Raw genomic sequence first — 21,911 nt, forward strand, 5'->3', positions numbered from 1 at the left:
CTCGCGAAACCTTAAATTAGAGGGAATAAATGAAGACTTGGCTCACCACTTCTGAAAGGTTGCCGACCCCTGGCCTAGAGCCACCCTGACTGTGGAAGGCAAAGCGAGGGGAGCGAGGGCATACTACTAGGTGAGCCTTACGGCTGCTTACAGCATTCATCCCCTCAGGAGCTAACTGGCTGGGGACCTGGGTAAATGCCCTAGTTTGCAGAGCCTGCTTCTTTTGGACCTTACGTGCCAGCAGCTGTGGTGGTCAGTGTGCCCTCCTGGTGCTCCCTCAAGCCCTCGGCGGGGAATCTGGCTCAGATGCTGCTGGGATGTGACACTAATGGCTCCTTTCCACCAAAGCACTCGCACAAACCAGGACAGGATCTGCTGTACTGATTTTAAATGACTGTATCACAGGGATTGGCAACCTTTTAGAAGTGGTGTGCCGAGTCTTCGTTTATTCACTTTAATTTAAGGTTTTGCGGGTCCGGCAGACAGCAGCGTGCCATTAAAAATTGGCTTGCATGCCATGTTTGGCACGCGGGCCATAGGTTGCTGACCCCTGCTGTATCATATGCCTCAGGGAGCCACTTTGAGTCATTGTCCGCACTAGAAACATCTGGCTCCTAACTACTTGGTGCCCCTAATGTGCCTGCACCATACCATGCATTCACACACCGAATTGCTCCCAGGAGCCCATAGGTGATCATGCCCTTTGGAGCAAACCTGCTCTGAGCAAGGCACCATGCCGCTCTCTCACGGGCACAGTGCCAACGTGGGCAGTGCTAGGAAATTTTTTTCCATCTCTAGAGATGACACTTTGAGTTAAAGGGATACTATCAGATGACATTTTATTCCTCGAGTAAGCCATCTAGATTCAATGCCTCATACATGAGCAGCTCAAACTATAATTGAGAGGGAGCGAGGGAGGACTGTTGGTTACTTCTAAAACGATGTATTGGTGCCTAGATGCCATGGTGATGGACACCTTAGAAATGCAGACGAGCTTTTGCACTGACCTTTGCCCACATCTCATTTGATGGGTTTGCAAGTTTTAGTTATTTTTTTCACATGTACCCAGAAGCTGCTATGTAGGACACTGGAATAACCAAAAGATCAGATGTTAAAGAACATTTTCTTATATTAAAACTTATGTAAATGCTCAATTAAACACTTGGGAGACATTATGAGAGATCTAGCACACCCCTCCCTCCCTCCTTCCCCTTTAATTATCATCCTCCATCCCCTATTTAGAGTCAATGAAAATTGGCCGATGAATTCATGATCTCCCCTCCTTTGCCATCCTCTGATTAGAGCCCAATATGGTATCCTGGGAACATCCCTGCCACATGCCCAGTCTCACTCTTGGAACAAAACAACAGACTGACCCCCAAGAATCCATCCCAGGTTTTTGAAGTGAGTCCCATGTACAGTGGGATTGGACTCTGGCAGTTTAATGAATGCTGTGTAGATGTCTATGCAGCACAGACCGCAATAAAGCTCATAGTGATCTATGTTACTATCAAATCACAGGCACTCAGTTTAAGGAGCTCCCACTAATTGGAAACACCCCCCTACCCCGGTTTCTCAGAGCATGCTGTTTGTAGTGTATGCAGGGAACAATATTGTACCTAGACCCCATATGCTCAGGGAGCAGTAGGGGGATCTACACATGGACTACCTCCAGATTGTTTAGGGGCAGTGGTTGTGTAGCCTATGGGGCTAGCCTGCTAGATTATGTTTTTCTTTATTGGTTTGATGATATTGTTTTATGTTTTTGTACTGAGTAATTTCAGTAAACATTATTTCATTATATTTGGCTGTAATGCAAAGAATCTACAGGCCTGTACCCTCTATGATTAGATAGAGCAAGTTACCAGAAGTATCTATAACCTTTGGCATAGAGAAATGTCCTACCTGTTACCCGTTTTAACTTGGGGGAACTGAATGTGTTTACCAGAATTCTGGAACACGCCGATAACCTCCAGGTACACTGCAAGAACATGGAAGTAACAACTCAGGCCAAAGGTTACGGTTTTGAGAATATTGTAACAAATAGTGTAAGAGTACCCTGAGATTTATCTGGGTGAGGAAATAAGATTTGGGGATGGAAGGCTGGACAATGATGTGAATATTCAGGATAGTGCCAGGGCAAGCCCCCATGTGGGGGTTAGATCATTTTCCTTCTCTTTGGCCTAAGGCATCTTTTGTTTGGGGTTTTAACTCACCTTTTGCAATATAGTTCAGCTACTTAACACCTGACCCTGATCTCCACCATCTCAGGCTTGAGGAACCTGGACCACTGAATTTATCAGGCATGCCAGAGATGAGGCTGGTCCTTTGTCTCCTACTCCCAGGTCCCCAAGGAAGGATGTGTGTATGCTAGCTTAAGTAGCTTGGTAACAGGATGACACCACAAGAGTCTACAGAACTGTACTAGTGCTTTGTGGCTGGATGGTTTGGAGTGTTGATAATTCCTTTATTTTAATAAAAATCTCTAGAGCCTGGCTTTGTCCTCAGTGTGAATGTCTTTTGCCACACATCCCAAGGAGCTGGACAAAGTACTGAACTCTCCACGTTCTCTAATTCTGTAACCTGATTTCAGGACAAGAACCTAAGTATTTTCCGGTCAGATTATTTGCAAGCCTATAATAAATCAGCCCATAAAGATCAGGTTAACAGGACGCCCCCCCAAACTTGGCAATTTGAATGATCATGGAAGTTCCACTCCTGTTGTTTACAGAAAATAGATTTGCGCTGGTACAACAGAAAACAGAACTCTGTCTCTGCATTGCCATATGGAAACCCTGTGCTCCAGCTCTGGTGTCTGTGGCCAGAGAGTGGCTACCAGGGAGCATGTTGCGGTGCTCTTTAAGAGCATGGCGCTACACACAGCTCTTTCCTTCCTTGCCATTTAGTTCACAATTTGTAAGAGCCCCTTTTGGCACTGAAGGGCGGAATCAAAAATGAACTTCACCCTGAGCTCAGAACTGGAAATAGGAGAAGGGGGTGTGCGTGGAGACCTGCAGCTGATGAATAAAGTTAGAAAGACCGGGTGGGTGTGTAAGGCATCATCTTTGCATATGTGCAATGTGCCTCAGCTGGCAGGGGGCCGGGCACCATCATCAAAATTGGTCTGCTGGTTGGATCATTAGCTTCTCCAGGCTGCGTACTGATGGGGAGCGTGAAGTGAACGCTGATCCATGCCCCCCATGGAAAGCATTAAGGGGGCTGAGCCAAACCTCAAAAGCCTGTATCAGATTCTATGCAATTTTAGATGCTCTAACATGCTACAGACTAAGTGATAATGAACGAGAGATGCCACGGATTTTCCCCCACAGGGATAAACAGTTGCAATCTGAGAGAAATGAGAGCTAGTCAGCAGATACCTGGAATACAAACATTCCATTTTGGGCATCATGAAGTTAGAAGAAGTAGGGCCCCCATCTTCCAAACTTAACATTAAGCAGCCAAGTAAACCAAACCCAGGCCCAACACTCAGCACCCCTGAAAAAATCAGGCCACATCCATAGGTGCCTAAATATGCGTTTGGGTGGCTACAGGATAAATGGCACCAGGCGCAGGTATCAGAGCAGTTTTGTAAAACAGTTTATTAAGAGATCCCACAACAAGCTCCATGAACACAGACTGAGTGTCCATTTCCAGGCCACCAACACTGGAAGCCCTAGTCTCATTTCACACCAGCTTTCTCCAAGTCCTCTGGCAGGATGCGACCCTTCTTCCGGGCCTTGTCCTTCCTGTGCTCCACCTTGGCCACCTTCTTCTTCTGGATGTTCTTACGCCGCTTGTCCTGCCGCTGCTGCATCTTCTCTACCACGTGCTCCGTCCTCTTCTCCCACTGCTTCTGGCGCTGGGCCTTGCGCTTCTCCTTGCGCTTCAGGGCAGCCTTCAGACGCTCCTCGTCATCGCGGATCTTGACGCCTTCTGCCTTGTAAAGGACGTTGGTCCATTTCATCTTATTTTCCAGCTCCATGGCTTTCTTTTGGTCCTTGTCCTTCAGCTCCTCCAGTTTGCTCTTCCGGGCTTCCAGCCTGCTCAGCAGCTGCTTGTAGTTCTTGCCTGTCAGAGGAGTGAGGTTTCCCTTCACTCTCTTCCTCTTCTCTCTCTTCTTCTCTGTCTTGCTCAGCTCCTCCTCCTCACAGACTTTGACCTGGTTGAAGATGATCCCAACCTTGTTCTCCTCCTTTGCTTGCTGCGGCTCCACAGCTGCAGCTGCCTCCTGGGCTCCCTTCTTCTCCATTTTCTCCTTCATCTTCAGCTCCTTTCTCCGGCGCCTCTTTCTCTCCTTCTCATACTTCCTTCGGCGCCTCTTCTCCAGCACAGCTGGTGATAGCTCTTTAGTGCCACCCTAAAGGACAGGCCAGAAGAGAAAGAGAGGCTGTAAAGGGGTTGTACAGAATTTAGATATTACAGCTGAGATTACCACAACTCCCTTGATTTACATTTCTCAAACACCTTAAACATTTACCATCTATCACAGGACAATCCAAGTTATGGGCCTGACTTTCAGAGGTGCTGGGTGCCCAGAACTCCCAACTCCAGCTGTGCATCCCAAATCCTGCTAGATCTCAGCCTTCCGGGACTCTCCTAACCTCCATCCTTCATACATTTGTGAATGAGCTTCTCCCTTACTGTCCCTGACCTCAGAATATGTGGAGTCCACAGCCCTTGGGGTTTCCTTAGCTCTTGATTCTGGAGCCGTTTCACCTCTCATGAGATTCCCACCACAGTGCCCTTCCTCTGGTCGGGTAGATGTTCTCCTCCAAGACTGGCCTGTATGAACTGGCTGTCAAAGAGGTCTATCTAGTTTCCCTAGTCACTCTGGGCCATACACTACCTTCAACTCATGCACAGAACCCTGAGTGACATCAATAGGAGTGTCCCCCAGGAGACAGCCCCAAACACATCATCTTCAATGAGAATGAATTCCCTTCACAGGTCACTTAGCAAGCTCTGGATATTGCAGGGTGGCCACCCAGTCCCAGTCTCCCAGCAACAAGCTGCACTGCAGGGGGGAGAAAAAAAGTGACCAACAAACCTATCCAATGTGTGGCTAACGCCCTTACCTGACCAGAGACTTCTTGCATCTTCTCATGTAACCTCTGACGCAAGATATTCACAGCAGAAAACGAACCGGGGTCACTTTTTCCACCTGGTAAAAAGAGCGGGAGAATGAAGTAATTCACTTAGAATAAGGCACTAGTCACACTGGAAAGATCTTTGACAGTTTCCAGTGGGACCCAGGAAGGAAATGCAAGACGCACTTTCCTTAGAAAGGAACATTTCTTTAGAATTTCCTCCCCTCCATCCCTAACACTATTCAAAGTGGTTGAGCCCAGAACAATGTTTTAGCACCATCCAGCAGCTGGTCAGTTTCTCTCTCATGCCTTTAGTGCAGCTCTGAGCTATCACACTTACAAACACTAAGGGGGAATGTCTAAATCCAGACAAAAGCCTTTTCACTGAAGACTGAAAAGGGCGTGGGGAAATTACAAAGACTCTCCTCTCTATTCATATGAAACACACCTTTTCAAACACAGGCCTGCTTTATGCCTAAAAATTTGATTGACCTAGCTACACTGCTCAGGGCTGTGAAAAACTTTATATTAACCCTCACTATAGATACAGCTAGGTCAACAGAAGAATTCTGCCCTTGATCTAGGCACCACCTCTCGGAGAGGTTGATTAACTACATCATCTACACTACAGCTTCACAGTGGCATAGTTGCGGCACCATAGCTGTGCAGCTGTAGTGCAGACATACCCCAACTCCTCAATACATTAGGGTGGCATTTCCAACTGTGGTTCAGGAAGTTGCCTCTTTAACATTGGTGAAGCAGCTGCAGAGTGACCTAGGGAGATCAGAGCTGCTTACAGCTCTTGCTGCTTGGGGAGATTCCAGGGTGCCTGTAAAGGAGAAGTCATACTCCCAGGCAGTGGAAACAAAGAACCAAGCAGCCATAGCGATCAAATTAGAGTGAGTTTATTTTCAGCCTCTCTCCTTAGCAATGTGTGAAAAATTACTTTTTCAGGTGACCAAGCACTCTAGTTGCTGCAGAGTAAGTGGGGACTGGCAGGGGTGTCAGCCACGTGACAATTGCTAGTTGACGAAGCGATCCACAATATGAAGAGATTGAGAAGCGGTGATTTAAGGGATTTATGTTTCCAGAAAACCCCCTACTAACCACCTTGTGAAGCTGGGTCTCACATGTGCACGCGCGCACACACAATCTTCACTTCTATAAGAAGATTTAATGAGAAAAATATTGTATATTCTGCTGAAGGATTTCTAAGGGTTTTTCAGACTAAATATATTCAGTGTACCAGGGAAAGGCAACTATACTACATGCTACAAAGGACTGCAGAAAAGGAAAATTTAAGCTAAATATCTGCTCTACGCAGAAAGAATTTTATGGGTTTTTTTTTTTCCTTAAAAGATCTCTTCCAGAAGATCCCCAAACACAGAACTCAAAATGACATAGCTGCAAAGAACAAGGGCTGAGTTCTACCCTATTAAGATCAAAACCATGGCTCCAGGGCAGTGGTGGCCAACCTGTGGCTCCAGAGCCGCATGCGGCTCTTCAGAAGTTAATATGCGGCTCCTTGTCTAGGCATCGACTCCAGGGCTGGAGCTACAGGCGCCAACATTTCAATGTGCCGGGGGGTGCTCACTGCTCAACCCCTGGCTCTGCCACAGGCCCAGCCCCCACTCCACCCCTTTCCACCCCATCCTGTCCCCTCGCTCCTCCCCCCCTCCAGCATGCCACAAAACAGCTGATCAGGGAGGTGCAGGGAGGGAGGGGGAGGCGCTGATCAGTGGGGCTGCTGACGTATTACTGTCGCTCTTTGTCAATGTACATTGGTATATTCTGGCTCCTTCTCAGACTCAGGATGGCCACCCCTGCTGCAAGGAATCTAGTTATTCCACAGTAGTGGTTCAGTCCATTAAACCAACCTGCTGTATAACACATGATCCATATTTCATTTCTCCCAACTGGGACAATGAAAAATCAGTTAATCAGTTTCCATTTTGTCTAGAGCCCTACAGGTGCTGGGACAGTTAGGCGGCAAGCCCTACAATTGAGTGTTTATTAGTTTAAGAACAACGGTTTGTGTTGGAATTTAGATTTTTAAATATTCATGGAAATATTTGTCAATTTTAGGATTTACAAAAAGCTTCAACAAAATTAGATTAGATCTGAACCAACAGAGTCTCTTTTTTCCCCCCTGCAGTTACAGACAACTCTCCTTTGCACATCTCCAGTAAGTGTACCCAGCTGCAACATTACAACTTGCTTGTCTTGAACCTCAGTTTCAGAGCCAGTTTGCAGTCTTATCTTAGCAAAGGACAAACTCAATACTCGTGCTTGGAGACTCTGAACAGTCTTCCCAGTCCCAGTTTGTTGGCATGGGGAAGGAAGAAAGACATGGCTTGGCTCAGACATATTTAGCCTGTGAATCCGCCATTTGAGCCCTCTCACCTGTGGTTCCGTTCTCAGTTTTGCTCACTGCTGTTCCAGTTGGAGTGGATCTGCTCCCATTGGGTGCTGTCAGTTTGGCTGGAGTAGATGTGTTAAGATTAGGTACTGCCTGCTTAGCTGGAGAAGATTTGCTGGTACTGGGTGCTGCCTGCTTAGCTGGAGGGGAATTTGCCTTCTCAGTTTGCTTTCTGGGTTTCTTTCTCTTCTTTTTCTTCGGCTCGCTGCTAGCATCTCCAGACCCAGCTCGCTTGGAAGCTGAAAGGCACAGGAAAGGTTTAGAAAGTAATAGGACAGCTATTTCTTCACTGTCCCCCTCACCAACCACATATTACTGAAAATTAGGGACCCAGCAACATTCTGCATCTAATTTTAATGCAGACATAAACCTCTCTTTAGTTATGGGATTTAGATTTTATCTATGTTAAAATGACAGACATTAGGAGAACCCAGCTACAGCCCAGTTGTATCCTACATCCCTGGTCCAGCAACTATTTAAATGTGTATAATTTTATGCACATAAACAGCTGCATAGCAGTCAAGGGAGCTACTCATGTGAGTAACTGTATTAAGATGATATTAAAATAAAATAAAACAGTACAGAGTTTAAGCATAGAAGTTTCTGGTTATCAGGGAATAAGGTGCAGATTATCAAGGAGTGCAAAATTCGGTTTAGGATCAGGTGGCGTAAGGAATACATAATCTGTAATATCCCCGATTGGGGTAAAAGGTTAACGGGTCAAAGTACAGACATTGAGATATGGGGATATGTTGTTCATATAATGGCGATGTTCAGGTGTGGAGTATAATGAGTGGATACACATGTGCTTAAATGTTTGCAGGATCAGGGCCCACATTATAGTATGGTTTGATTTTTACCTACCAAGTCTTACACACCAGATCAAACGGCCTAATAACCCTACTAAGAAAACCATGCTACAAGACAGGGTTTCTAGAGATCAGAAATTAGCATCAAGAAATGGAGTCTCATTGCACAGGGCAAATAGAAATAATACCAAACGTTCTTTTCCGTGGCTCCTGGACCTGCTGCACACAAATTTTCTTAGCTAAACTCTGCAGGTATGAGTCTTTGGTGGCCAGACTAGCCATGTCTAATCCAGGTCACCCAGCAACAGCAATAAAATACAGGAGAATCTACACAGTAGTGCCCCAGAACTAAGAGCGGCTCAATTCAAGCGATGATGCACTCCACACACGTGTCCGTCCTTGGAGCAGGGCCACCAGCACCGAATGAAGTCCAGAGGGCTGCAACATCCATCTCCTTGCCCTAGATGTTGAAAAAAAAAGCTGGTTAATGAGAGAATGACAAGGGGCGTTGTTACATTTCTCTTTTTGCATTAAATAACGTGGACTTGGGTAGCAACTTTATAACTGTACGGGACAACACAGAAGAGGAGGGAGGGAGGGAGAACTGGGGGAGAGAGCTGCAGGAGAAAGGGGGGACAGCGGGGAGGAAGGGAGGGGCAATAGAGGGGGCTACAGGGGTGGGGTGCAGACAGTAGAAGGGGACACGGGGAGTGGGCGGGGGTCGGGACAGTAGAGGGGGCTGCGGGGGTCAGCGGGGAGGGAGGGGGCACAGGGGGAAGGGGGTTCCTGGGGGAGGGGGCAATGGGGGGCACAGGGGGAAGGGTGATGGGGGAAGGGGGTTCCTGGGGGAGGGGGCAATGGGGGGCACAGGGGGAAGGGGGTTCCTGGGGGAGGGGTGATGAGGGGAGGGGTTCCTGGGGGAGGGGGCAATGGGGGCGGGGGGGTCCTAGGCGCCCCCTGACCGTGGAGGGACCCCAGCAGCCTCACCCGCGCGCCACCTCCGCCTGCCAGCCGAGCCAGGGCCCCACATGGCCGGGCAGGCAGCGCTAGCCGAACGCAGAGCGCACCCTCGCTTCCCATTGGCGGAGGCGGCGAGGGGCGGGGCCCGCGGGGGAAGCCGGGCTCGGGGTGGGGCTGCCTGGCCTGCCCCGGGGCCCTGCGGCGCGCGCTCGTTGCATCGCCGCAGCGTGGGGGGGGGTTGCAGGCAGCTGGGCCAGGCTGTGCCTACAGCCGGTCGCACGCAGCTCCCCAGCGATCCCCCGCCCCCGCCTTGCTCCCTCGGCACTGCCGCGCCCGCCTTAAAGCTGAATTTGTAAACCCCTCTGCCGGCTCCCTTCTGTTGCAGCTGCGTCCAAATTAAACCAGTTCTGCGTGTGTGTGTGTGTGAGAGGGAGAGACTCTTGGTACGTGTCCCAGAGATTTCTCTGTCCCCTTGTCTACAAACTGCCACTCGCTGGCGTAGCTCCTCCGGTGCCGACAGTATTCCAGAATAAAGCCACTTTTATCCCATCATCATTATTCTGCTTGGTGAGTGAATTATTCCCGAATAAAGTAATTTTTATTCCAGACTTGTGTCCACACCAGGAGCTCCTGCTTTATTTCTGGCTTCAGAGGAGCAGCCGTGTGGGTCTGTGTCCGCAAAAAGAAAAGGAGGACTTGTGGCGCCTTAGAGGCTAACTAACTTACAAGTTCATTGCCCAGCCACCAAAATTCAGCCACTTCTAGGATGGAACAGCTGACGCTGAACAGTTTACAACACAACATAGCCGTTAGGTAAGGCGAACAGACGTCCCAGTGTTATCGGGACCATCCCAATAGTAGGAACTTTGTCTTATATATGCAATTATATCGGTCCCCTGAAAAAAAGGTGTCCTGATTTTTCACATTGGCTATCTGGTCATCCTTCAGTTAGGCCAGGCAGTGAATTGAAACTACACAAGGAATTTTAGGGAGGCAGGATGCAATTATTCAAATGTAAATTGACTAAGATAGGTGGGGATTGTGGAAACAACCTTGCCCTTAATCTTGTTTAAACTGCCCTGGGTGTTATTTATTCTGAAATATTTTAAACAGAACACACACATCCTGATTTGAATGTACTTAACACAATACCGACAACTTGAAATGTACAAAAATCATGAGATTTTAAAAAATAATATACTTCAGGTGTTTTGTAGTTGCTTTTGTGTTTCTGAGTCTTTAGGGTTGACTGAACGGGATCACGTTTTCACAGTAGAAACTTTTTCTTTTTAGTGGAAGCTCAGATGCTCATAAAATCACATGACTCCAGGAACTTGGGCTTTGAGAAAAAAACACCAACTATCATGGAACCTGTGCTAAAATCATGAGAGTTAGCAACAATAAATAAGCATAGAGCAAATATGTAACTAATATTAACTCTTTGTACAATGCGGCAGTAGAGAATCCTGCTATATCCGTCCAGGAAGTGCACCTGTAGTTTACAATGACCTAATGCATTGTGTACAAGATAACATACCATGTTTATCTTTTATTAATAAAGTACTGTAAACACTGCAGTGGGCACAGTTGATTAATCACTGTGCAAGAGTATTTCTATATGGTTTTGAGTCCCCAAGCTGTAAGTCCTGCTCCTCTAGTCCACATATTCACACTCAACACAGGTTAACGTTTGTGGAACATTAGCTTGAGTAAGGATTGCAAAATTGCATCCCTAACAGTAGTTTTCCTTGTGACGAAGGGAGAGAGGAAAGGACTTTCTGGTAAGGACTTGTTAGGGTAGCACTCGCAATGCAGCTTTACTGGTCTTTAGAAGTAAAATAAAAATCGTGTTAGAATAGAAGTTACTCTCCCAGTTAGCAAAGACCACAGTAGCCTTATTTGACATTTTAGTTGGATTCATGGCACTAAAGCAGTGTTCATATTAAGAGCACTACATGAGGTTGGTACAGGGAATCCTCCCCAGGAATTATTTTGGACAGTGATCTTTTCGGTTGGGATTTTTAGTGGGGCCTCAGTGGGTTAGGATTCATAGGTGCCTTTCAGTGGGAGCAGGGTGCCTAACTCTTCTTGGAAATCTCAGCCTTAGTTTTTCATAGCAAGATGTGAGGTGCGTGAAGTGTCCGTAGGGTCTATCTGAGAGGTGACAAATTAGATGCTAATGTTCTGCATGTTGCCAGGCTTTTGCAACAAAGATTTTACACCTGTGACCCCGAGATGTAACATCCAGACTGAGTCAAAGCACTGGCCTGTGATGTAGGTGAGAAAGCATAGCAACGTTTGAGAAAGCCCCTAGGCAGCTCCCCAGACAAGCCCCATGGACCTCCTGTTTCACCTTGTACGTTTCAGCTCAGCAATAATCAACTCTTCTACATAGCCCAACTTCAGTATCAGCAGGAAGAGGAGCTGGAGTGGTTCATATTTGCTTTGAACATTTTGGGAAATGCTCTTCCCACTACATACACACACAAGATGCTCACGTCATCCGCCCCTTGCAGCTGAAAACACACACTTTAAAAATTATACAAAACAAAGTTAGTTTTATTCAGCCATCTACTTACAAAACAAATGGAGTGGGGGGAAAAACAACTCCACAGAGATGTGTGAAGCTACAGTAGAATACTGACCAGGGACTTAATTGCATCCTGGGTACACCAGTAGTTCAACAATGATTGGACATTGATCTAATGGTTACATCCCGTTTCAAATACTTTCTTTCAATTATACAAGTAGAATTAGCTTAAATGACTGAAAGGAGGAAGCAGTTTGCAGTGGTCTCAGGCTATGAGAGAACACCCACTTGGGAGCCAGAGAGTCCTTAATTCTAATCCTGGCGCTGACACTGCCTCCAACTATAGCCTTGGGCAAGTCACTGCACTGCTGCCTCATTTTCCCTTGCACTTCAATGGGAATAGTATTTATGTCTGTGGCAGCGGTGTTCTGGGGAGTCCAGGTAGTTTTAGCTCTCCCATCTCAGTAGTTTCTGAGCACAAGGATTCAAGTTTGCAGAGCACCTTGAGGGTGAAGAGTGTTATATACAAGTACTGAGGAGGTTATTATTCTTGTAAACTACAGCAGAAGTTATTTTAGTGCCACCCCAGAAGAGGAAGAGGCTGAGAATACTGATATAGGAAGCACCCCAATGTTGGTTAACTTGAGTCTTAGGAAGAAATAAATACTAAAAAAACCCACCCCAAACCTTGACCCAAATTTCCTATTCAGAACCAGAATACACTAGATTCCTGCACAGCGCAACAACATGTTCCCAACCCGGGATTCACATGGAAACAAACTCCATGCTCCTAATGGTCTCTACATGTAGCCATCATGTGGTAACATCAGACAAATCCTAGCTCAAAGTTGCTACCGCAGTCAATTTCCTGTTGGCCTATTACTTCTACCATACCCCTATGGGAACACTTTCACGGGCGCGGCTCAAGAGGTGAAGAAGACATTGCTGATATCCAGTGAACGGCAGCAGCTGACCTGCAAACACAGCTACAGTATGCTATTCCAGCAGTGGGAGAAAGTTGGCCCAATTCAGCAGCTGGGAAGACTCCAGCAGCTCAGCACCACTGGTTTGAGTGTGCTCAGCAGGCACGGCATCCACTTCAGGAGTGCTCCATTGGGCCTGCCCCGTGCCCGTTCACGTGAGGGTGCGATGGGGTTGAGCTCTGAGGGGCTGTAGTGCTCTGCTCTGCCGTGGCAGCTGCCAGAGGCATGGAGAGGCCTTCGGGGGAAAGCACGGCAGGGTCTTCTCTCCAGTAGGCTTCGCACAGAGGAAGATCATTGGTGTCACATAGACTGTAGCTTTCCAGAACAAGCCACACCAGTAAGGAGAGACAGGAGGTGCAATCAGAGAGCGGAGGGGGGGAAAAAAAAGAGGCGGGGAGAAAAAGCAAGACAGAAGCAAAGTGTTAAGAAAATGGCAAAAGCATCCGTGGACATAATAACAATGAGGAGTCCGGTGACGCCTTAAAGACTAACATATTCATTTGGGCATAAGCTTTCGTGGGTAAAAATCCCCACTTCTTCAGATGAATTTTTTACCCACGAAAGCTTATGCCCAAATAAATCTGTTAGTCTTTAAGGTGCCATCGGACTCCTCGTTGTTTTTGTGGATACAGACTAAAACGGCTACCCCCTGATACATGGACATCATGTTTGTGGATCATAATTTTATCACGAGTCTCATGACACTGACGTTCCCTAACAGGACTCAGGCTGGTGTGTGATCTCACTGCCCTGGGAAGGGTCAGGAGTCCTTTCATTGAAGCCAGTGGGGTTACTCCAGTCTGAAACTGGCGTGTGCTCCCACTCTAATTCCCATTCAAGTCAAAGGAAAGACACCTGAGGCAAAATCCCAGCCTCCTTAAAGTCAATGGCAAAACTCCCATTCACGTAAGCGGGGCCAGGGTTTCATCCCTAACAATTTCACTGAGAGTTGGATCAGGAACCAACCAAGAGGAGAATCAGACCCTTCGGCCCTAATTTCATTAGTGATTTTGGGTGCCCAACTTAAGACATCTGATCCTGAGTTTTTAGAAAAGCAGAGTGTGCTCACAACTCCAGGTGCTTGGAGCTGTGAATACTCTACACCTCTCAAACCCAGGTCTAAAAGTTTTTAAAAGTTTGGGCTGTAAGTGTTTAGAATCAGGGTTATTCTTGATCTACCATGGGGCAAAAAACAACCAACCTCCCCCCACCCCACCAAAAAATGTACTTTAAGTTCTTTCAAGGAGCATTACTAGATTGTCACTGAATTGTTTGAAGGTCTGTATTTGTAAGATCATCACTCCACTCTTTTTGTTAAGAACCAAAAAACCCCAAAGTCTCTATCCCCTTCTCCCCTACTCTAGTGTTATGACTAATAGCTACAAAAGTTATGTGCTAAGAAAAGGACAATTGAGTCTCATGCTGCAGGATCACTGTAGGGGTCAGGAAACCTCCCCTCCCCCATCTCCAGCATTACAAGATTGGCAAAGATTTATGGGAGATTTATGCCTTCTCCTGCAGCATCTTTGGCCAGACTTTCAAAGGTGTTGATCACCTGCAGCTCCCATTAACTTCAACAGGAATTGTGTGTGCTCAGCTCCTCTGAAAAAGCAGGCGACAGTGGTTGACCACTGCAGGGTATAAGATTAGGTGGACCAGTAAGGTGAACAGTTATGGCAAATCCTGTGTTCCTAAGTCAGTGGTTATCTCTTGTCCCTTTGTTGCCCTAACTCCTGCTCTGAAGTTTGAGGCGGATGCACAGTGGCAGGGCTATAAACCAAAATAAAAATAGAGGAAAAAATGCTGAAAGAGAGGAAGGAGCTGCCCATGCAAGAGACACCCAGAGACCGAAGTGAGTGCTGGAACAGGAAGTAGCTTGTGTTCAAAATAAATAAAACAGAACCAAGAAAACCACTGGACCCCTTGGGTTTGTTTTACCATTAATAGACTCAAATAGAGATTTTTGGGAAATATTTTAAGAGTAAAATATATATATATATATAAGACTAAACACTTTGAACTGAAGAGCTGTGTCTAACAGGTTGAACTCCAAACCCACTCTCCAGTCATCAAGCCATGCTCTCAAAGAGACGGGAATGGTGGACCAGGAATTCAGAGCTCCAGCCACAAGTGGCTGGAGAAGGCAAGCTGGAGTGCACGGAGCTACATCTTCGGGGAATAAGCACATGAGGAGGTCACTGATTTTAGACACTTGGTTTTTGGCGGTTACAGAGAATTCACTCAATGCCAAGTCATCTCTTTCCCAGCAGTTGCCCCGCTGGGCTTGCTAGAGAAGAGGGGTGGGGGCTTAGCATCTGGAGCTTTTGCACTATTACCAAGTGAGGTCCCTTCATTGGGGTATGAAGGCTTAGCATCACATCCTGCAGTGACTATGCAAAACAAAGCTGCCACTGAGGTATGCATGAAGGACTGCAGGACTGGGGCCTAACTAGTCCTGAATCCACCAACCATTTCTCTCCCTTACTCCTGGATCTCAGCCCCTCAGGACCGGATCCCAGAGCACTAGGGTCTGGTGTCCAGCACACCTCACACTGGAGAACTACTAAGAACTCTTCAGCCTAGCATCTGGGTAGAATGCAGCTCTGGAAAGGAAGTGGGCATCTCTCCTTCTTCTCCCTCCCTGACCCCCCCCTTCCCTCCAAATTATAGAGACCTCAAAATTTACACTACAGTTCTCCAGTCAGTAACCCAAAGTTCATAGTTGCTATGGGGCTCTGCAAGGCACCATCCAGCCTCCCAGTGGAGAGAACCCTGAGGCTTGGCTGGATGTGAACCCAAAGGAGATGTTAAATGCTCTCCCAGGGCACACTATTGGGACTGTGTGGGAAGGCACCTGCCTAGAACACAAAAGCACATGAGTTGCTTTGAAAGATTCTTGGCTCGCAAGTTTCCTCATGAAGTCAATATTTACTAGCAAAAACCCTACGGACACGCAGTATTTACCAGTATATGGGGCAAGAGTGTCTCCCAAACCCCTGCTACCGTGATGGGAGTGAGAACATGCCCTTCCAGGTGACACCTACCCAAAAGCACAGAGTCTAATTCTATAGTCCTCTCACAGACAAGCAGTAAAGTCAACAGGAGTTTTGTCTGCACAAGGACTTTTGGGCCCTAGCAATACATAGGGACCAGCCGGAGGCTAACAGACTGGGTGCAGAGAACGCAGTGCTCTGCAGCTTCACCCAAAGGGATGCCAGGAAACAACAGTGTTTCAAGTGTTAAACTCTAAAGCTCTAACTATTGGGGATGGTGAAAATCCACCAATGGAAACCAGAGATTGAGAGAGCAATTTGGAATGGTGGTTGTGTGGAATCCTACTGTCCTGCTCCCACTGAAGTCAACTGCAAAGCTCCCATCAATTTAAGTGAGAGCAGGATCAGGCCACTATAGCACAAAATGATATGCTTGATCCTAGGCGGCACAAGGAGCTGACAGCTACTGACCCCCAGCTGAGCTCTCAGAATGAGTTTCATGTCGCCCTCTCCAGGTACACACTGAGTCTTTACAGCCGTTTAAACACAATTAACATCCTACAGCCATGTGTGCTTTAATACAAAATAGAAACCCCTTTCTCCACATCAGACAGTAAAATTCTGTTAAAAAAAATCCTTATGACCATTTATAAAAGTACTTTGAATAAGCCACTTGTTGTTTCTATTTAAACACTCACATGTTTCTTTGGTGCAGAAATAAAGATTGGTTAAAACCTGTAGCCGATGGCACATGAAGGAAAAGGAAATAAGTGCTCAAGGACCAGTGGATAAAACACTAGGTGCAGCTACAGGACATGAGGCGTCATTAAAGAGAGCATAGCTCTATATTCTAGGCAAGATTTCTCACCAAACGAGCACTTCATATTAGAAACAGAAGAATGGATTGATTTGGTACAACGGGGGGAGGGAAGGGACAACCTCCCCTCCCCCCCACTCCTGCTTAGACAGTAGTTTTGCTAGGAATGATTGCTTAGTGCAGTTTCAGAGCTAGGTAGATAAAAGACCACACTAGCATGGTCAGAACCCATTGGTCCAAAGATTAAAATAACCATTTTAGAACCACAAGTGTACATGCCAGAGTGTCTGGTTACAATACCACAAACACACATCACAGGCTCACATTTGGGTCACCATAACTGCACACACCCCTGTTAGACAACATCGACTGCTTTGCTGTCCAATCAAGTTATGAAATAATAAAGTCCTGACCCCAGTTAAGACCAGAATTTTTGCTTAGATCAGTCAGCATTGTGTAACCCTACTCAACTTCCTTTCCACTCATCTCCAAAATATTTAGTGGGCCTCTCACTGTCCTAAGACATCTTTTTATAATTGTTGCTCTCCTTTTCACAGCTATGAAAGGTAAATTTTCTTAAAATAATGCATCAATTTTAAAGGGACACTGTTGGGCTAACTTTTATTTCTAAAATACCTGCATTACCAGTAAATGATGGCCTGATTTTCTAAATTCCAGTTGAATTGAGCATCTGTAGCTACCACTAAACATTTTAGGGAATTAAAAAATAATAAAATTAAAAAAAAAATCATCTTATCAAAGCTTATTAAAAGTGAAAGAAGTTTAAAGAGCTAGTTTGCTTTTTACCATTTATGCTGTTGATTAATTTGTCTGTGGTGTTTAGATGTGGCTTGTAATTATTAGAATTTGTTGCATTTCACTGACCTTGGACAGTGCAACCAAACCAGTCCCTTTCAGATCGGATTCTGGTCACTTTCATTTACTGGACCTCATTAACTAGTGATGTTGGGGGTTGCAACAATATTAGGAGGGAAAAAAAGTTGTATCCACCAGAACCTATGTTCTATTGAAAGTCTTTAAAAAGATTTCACAAAAGATACATTAGTGGTAAGTTTTTACAAAAAACCACCAACCCTCTCACCCTGCTAGAGATAGAAAAATGTCGATTCTAAGCTACTTGATGATGTCCCTTTAGTTCATTTTAAACAGATTTCAAACAGTTGGTGGGGGTGAGCTACAAGGAATAGGCATGTTATGTAGTTTAAGACACTTGTGAAAGAGCACACAAAGAGGCTCTGCCCCATATCAGCCTGACTGCTTAGCATCTCGATAGCTTGTTTTAGGTTGCAGAAGACAAGTTTGATCTAATTAAAAACAGGTGTGAATTTTAAGGGGAAATATCCATTTAGGCTTGTGTCTTAAGGACAATCTGCTCTCCTATCCTGTTTCTCAGAAAGGGCTGGAGACAAGAGGAGGCTTGTTAGTACATGGGAGTCCATGGCCCTATTTGTACCTGGAAGAGTAATATTCTTCTTCTAGTTCATACAGGTCAATGGAAATCTCATCCCTCAGCGAGATCAGCTTCTTGTCACACTCTTCCTGCACGCTCCGCAGCTGCTGGTTACGCTGGTTAATGGCTTCGTTCACGGAGGGGAAGTCATTGAGAATCAAGAACTGCTTCAGGTCAGACACAAGCTTCATCAGGGATTCGCCAGCTCGGACCTTGCAAGGTGGATAAAATATTAAGCAAATGGACACAAAGTGACTTTGGGGTCCTTTACCATGGCTCTGCAACATGGTCTGCTGGGCTGCTCCCTCAGCCCCCTGATACCAGACTTTGCAACATGGGAGCAACTTTGCTAAAATGCTAGCCAAAAGCCTGCAGTACCAGAGAAGAATGCATTAGCACAATACAGTTGTCCATGCACACCCTGGGTACTGTGCAGCCTTCTGGCACTCTATGCACAAACAATGATGTTCTTTTGTTTCACAGGCAAGCACAGCCTTCAGTAGTATAAACCCAGAACTGTATGTTTTGTCACCAACCAAAGGCAAAAGAAGGTATTAACATTGCAAGCCAGGAGTAGGATTTTAGTCAGGGGCCTCACCAGTTAAAACTGGGCAGCTCTAAAAGTGAAAGTTGGTAGCTTTGGGTTGGGACCGAAAGAGAAATCCAGAGGAAACAGAAAAATCACTCCCTTCCTTTGCACTGGGAAAGCCACCCAGTGAGGATTACACCTCTGGCAGTAATTGACATTAGTATTCTGAGTGCTCCTCATGGACGCTGTAACAGAGCACAGAACACACAAGATCCGCTAGGCAGCACGCCGGCTTGGCACACAAGCTGTACTTACTATATTGGCAGCTCTGACGTGCATCTCATAGTTGTCCTGCTCACTCTGGGTTGCTCGAGAGACTTGGGTTTCATCTTCAATCTAAAAATCAATTTAAAAAAAGCCATGTGTCTTCAGCTCACCCAATATTCCTGCATCCCAGAAGAGGTTATTACTTAAAAGAATATCTTGTTTCAGTTCAAACCACATATAAAAGGGGCTTATGTCCCTGATCCCATCTAGCAGATGCTTTTGGTAGGATCAGAGTTAAGAGTGCACCATTTGTTGAGCTTCCATCTCTTCCCTCATGTTAATCAATTGCTGTGCAGAACAATGTTCGCCTCTCTGTTTTCCTTGGACTGTCTTCTTGGATTCTTCCCACCATTGATTTTCCAGCACTTCCAGCTTGTTTGATTGGACTGTTTGTTTGAAAACTGAGTAGCATAATTTGCAGCTGTTCACTAGTAACCTGCTAAAAAGAACTGTTGAAAACTCAGGAGGCCAAATTTGGCATCAACCTCCCCTCACCCCTTGCAAAGCTATTAAAGCCTCATTGAAGAATAAGGCTAAGCTTGGTGTAGATGCAGAATAGATGCATAAATGCAGAATTTGACTCCAGGAAGTGAAAGCTTCAGCTGCTGAATCTCTATGAGCCACCTACATCTCACTGGTTAATTTTCAAATGCAGCCTTTTCCTGTGAGCTGGATTGGTATTTCTAGCCTTCAGATCAGTGTAACGATCATTCTGAACAAAATTATTGGATCTATGTTTATATTTCAACCCATGTTACCTTAGGATCTAGTCCTACAAATGCATAATTAGGATGCAGATAGTCCCACTGACTGGAAGATCAGGGCCTAAATTATAATCTTCCATTTTTATGGTGCCTTTCATCCAAAGGGATCCCAAAGCACCTCAAAAAATTATAGACAAGGATCACTTTTCCCCAGCACTCAAACTGAGCCACCTCTGCTCTAGATTTCAGTGAGAGAGCTAATTAGTCTCTATTAGTTCGTTAGAAAACAAGGAGTCAGATCAGAAGTTTGCTGATTATCTACAGCTATTTTCAGGATGAACAGATCTATTCTTTTGTTTAGTGCTGTCAGAAAATCCCCATCTGCAGTGTGTTGCCTTTTCCAGAGTAGCTAATTGGCCTTTGCCTCACCCACAGGTGTTTTACATGAGGAAGCTGGTGTAAGAAGGTGGGGACTATTCTAGTTGGTCACAGGCCCGAGGATTGTTCTATATATTATAGGCTGGGAGAGTGGTTAACAAGTCTAAGTAAAAAGGAGGAAGAAATATAGATACACTGATTTTGTAGGGACAAAGCAAGTTGACCAAGATTTAGGGACCCCACAACTGTGAAGGTGCTCCAAGCTGAAGGTTATTAGGAGTCATCTCCAGGATGTATACATCTGGGGTAAGAGTGTTTTGATATATAGTTGTTAAATGTGATGTTAGTAGAGGAAATTTGTTCCTTTAAGTAGTACAGAAAACTGACTCTTCTCAGATAGCTTGCCTAAAATCTAACTATGGAAAGGGAGAGAATGTTTTAAAAAATCCATCTTTACATAAGACTTAACACTTTTGTGTCTGTTATGTACAGACACTTGTTCCCTTGTCTAGGATTAGAGGGTTCTTCTAACTAATGGAAATAAAACTTGAATGGGCTCTGGGATAGACTTCTATACCCATGCCTTGCTCTGACTGCTACTAAATAGGTATTGACTTCATTGACCTTCTTTCAAATACCCACCTTAGCAGTCTTGATGATCTCTGTGAAGTTATCCATGATTGACTTGATGTCATCTTTCAGCCTCTTGTTGTAGGACTGTAGGAGGGTCTCTTTACTTTGAGGCAGGACTCGTTGTTGTGACATTGTGTTAAATTAGATTATAACTGAAAGGCAGGAAGAGAGAGCCTGTTACAAGCCAGCCCAACATTACACCAGCATATCTAAATACTTCCTGTGAAACTCCTAAATTTACTAGGAGTCAAAACCCCACTAAGCCCATCTCTTCTCCCTACCCTAACCAGTAAGGGCTGCAATTCTACTCCCACTGACCAACAAGAGCAGGACTGGGCCACTCTGCAGTCTTAAATCTACACAACAATTTAAACAAAAGATCCGCCTAGGCGAATAGTTACTGTCAGGGGCCGCAGGGAGACGTTATAGGGGTCCACCACAGCTATTTCCAGGCAGCATCCTCGGCAAACCAGCTCCCTGGGGACGGGAAAGAAGGTCCCCCTAGCCAAGCCCTCGGCTACCTAGTAGCCTCCCTGATTGCTGGAGTGAGCGTTCGCCCTGCAGGCAGGGCTGTGCATGAACTTGCAGCCCTCTAGCAGGGATCCATCCATCGGCACCCTCCCTCGAAACAGCCACGGCCGGCAGTGCGTGCTGCAGGCTCTGCTTCACTCACCCAGCGAGCGACGCAGGGCATTGCCCGCTCCTGGGCGCCACCTGCCCCGAGCACGGCTGCTCTCAGCCCGGGCTTCGCGGCGAGCAAGCCCCGCTGGCCATCAGCACGCCCGCCTCCCCTAGATTGGCCGCCTCTTCGCCGGTGGTTGGCTGCTGCAGACGCCAGTCCTTTGCCCCGGCTTCGGACCTGTTTCAAGTAGAGTTGAGCGAGCACATTTTTTAAAGCCGCAGTAGGGGTGTGGGTGTCTGTCTGTCTATCTATCTATCTCCCCGTCCCTGACTTGCGGCTTGGTCAGACACTAGAATGTCTGCAGTCCCTGCTCTTTAAAAAGGCACCCCTCACATGCTTTAAGGACGTGCATGCAAGGGGGAAGCTGCAGAATTGCTCCAAACCTTTATCACTTGGAAGGACCCTTTCTCTCTTCTTTCCCCCCCCCCCCCCCCACTTAAGCAGCCTTGAAAGCATCGGCCTATAGCATTTAAGCTGGGCTGTCTGAAGGGTCCGGCAGATATCCCTCCATTTGTCATTTCTCGAAGAATTTCTAGCCAGAAGAGCTAGTGAGACTTTATTTATTATTATTAAAGCTTGTCTTGAGCAC

The 21,911-nt window shown here is 46.2% G+C and overlaps 2 protein-coding genes across 5 annotated transcripts; both read right to left on the reverse strand.

Annotated features, from left to right (window-relative positions):
- Positions 1 to 3,575: 3,575 nt before the first annotated feature.
- SURF6 (surfeit 6) lies at positions 3,576 to 18,090 on the reverse strand. 3 transcript variants are annotated; one of them, XM_075120546.1, is made up of 5 exons: positions 18,073 to 18,090; positions 8,504 to 8,775; positions 7,491 to 7,745; positions 5,076 to 5,161; positions 3,576 to 4,357 (listed from the first exon to the last, which is right to left on the reverse strand). In XM_075120546.1, the coding sequence occupies exons 2-5, from the start codon at positions 8,595 to 8,597 to the stop codon at positions 3,680 to 3,682; spliced, it is 1,113 nt and encodes a 370-aa protein (XP_074976647.1). In that variant the 5' UTR covers positions 8,598 to 8,775; positions 18,073 to 18,090; the 3' UTR covers positions 3,576 to 3,679. The 3 variants fall into 3 exon arrangements, with proteins under 3 accessions (XP_074976647.1, XP_048678889.1, XP_074976648.1); XM_048822932.2 differs by lacking the exon at positions 18,073 to 18,090 and adding an exon at positions 9,303 to 9,422; XM_075120547.1 differs by lacking the exons at positions 8,504 to 8,775; positions 18,073 to 18,090 and adding an exon at positions 8,371 to 8,464.
- Positions 11,814 to 21,540, reverse strand: MED22 (mediator complex subunit 22). 2 transcript variants are annotated; one of them, XM_048822942.2, is made up of 5 exons: positions 21,314 to 21,540; positions 20,650 to 20,792; positions 18,914 to 18,994; positions 18,073 to 18,281; positions 11,814 to 13,103 (listed from the first exon to the last, which is right to left on the reverse strand). In XM_048822942.2, exons 2-5 carry the CDS (start codon positions 20,770 to 20,772, stop codon positions 12,905 to 12,907), a joined length of 612 nt encoding a protein of 203 aa, XP_048678899.1. In that variant the 5' UTR covers positions 20,773 to 20,792; positions 21,314 to 21,540; the 3' UTR covers positions 11,814 to 12,904. The 2 variants fall into 2 exon arrangements, with proteins under 2 accessions (XP_048678899.1, XP_048678902.1); XM_048822945.2 differs by lacking the exon at positions 11,814 to 13,103 and having other exon boundaries at positions 16,332 to 18,281.
- Positions 21,541 to 21,911: the final 371 nt, after the last annotated feature.

Source organism: Caretta caretta, chromosome 16 (assembly GCF_965140235.1).
Source record: "Caretta caretta isolate rCarCar2 chromosome 16, rCarCar1.hap1, whole genome shotgun sequence".
NCBI lineage: Eukaryota > Metazoa > Chordata > Testudines > Cheloniidae > Caretta > Caretta caretta.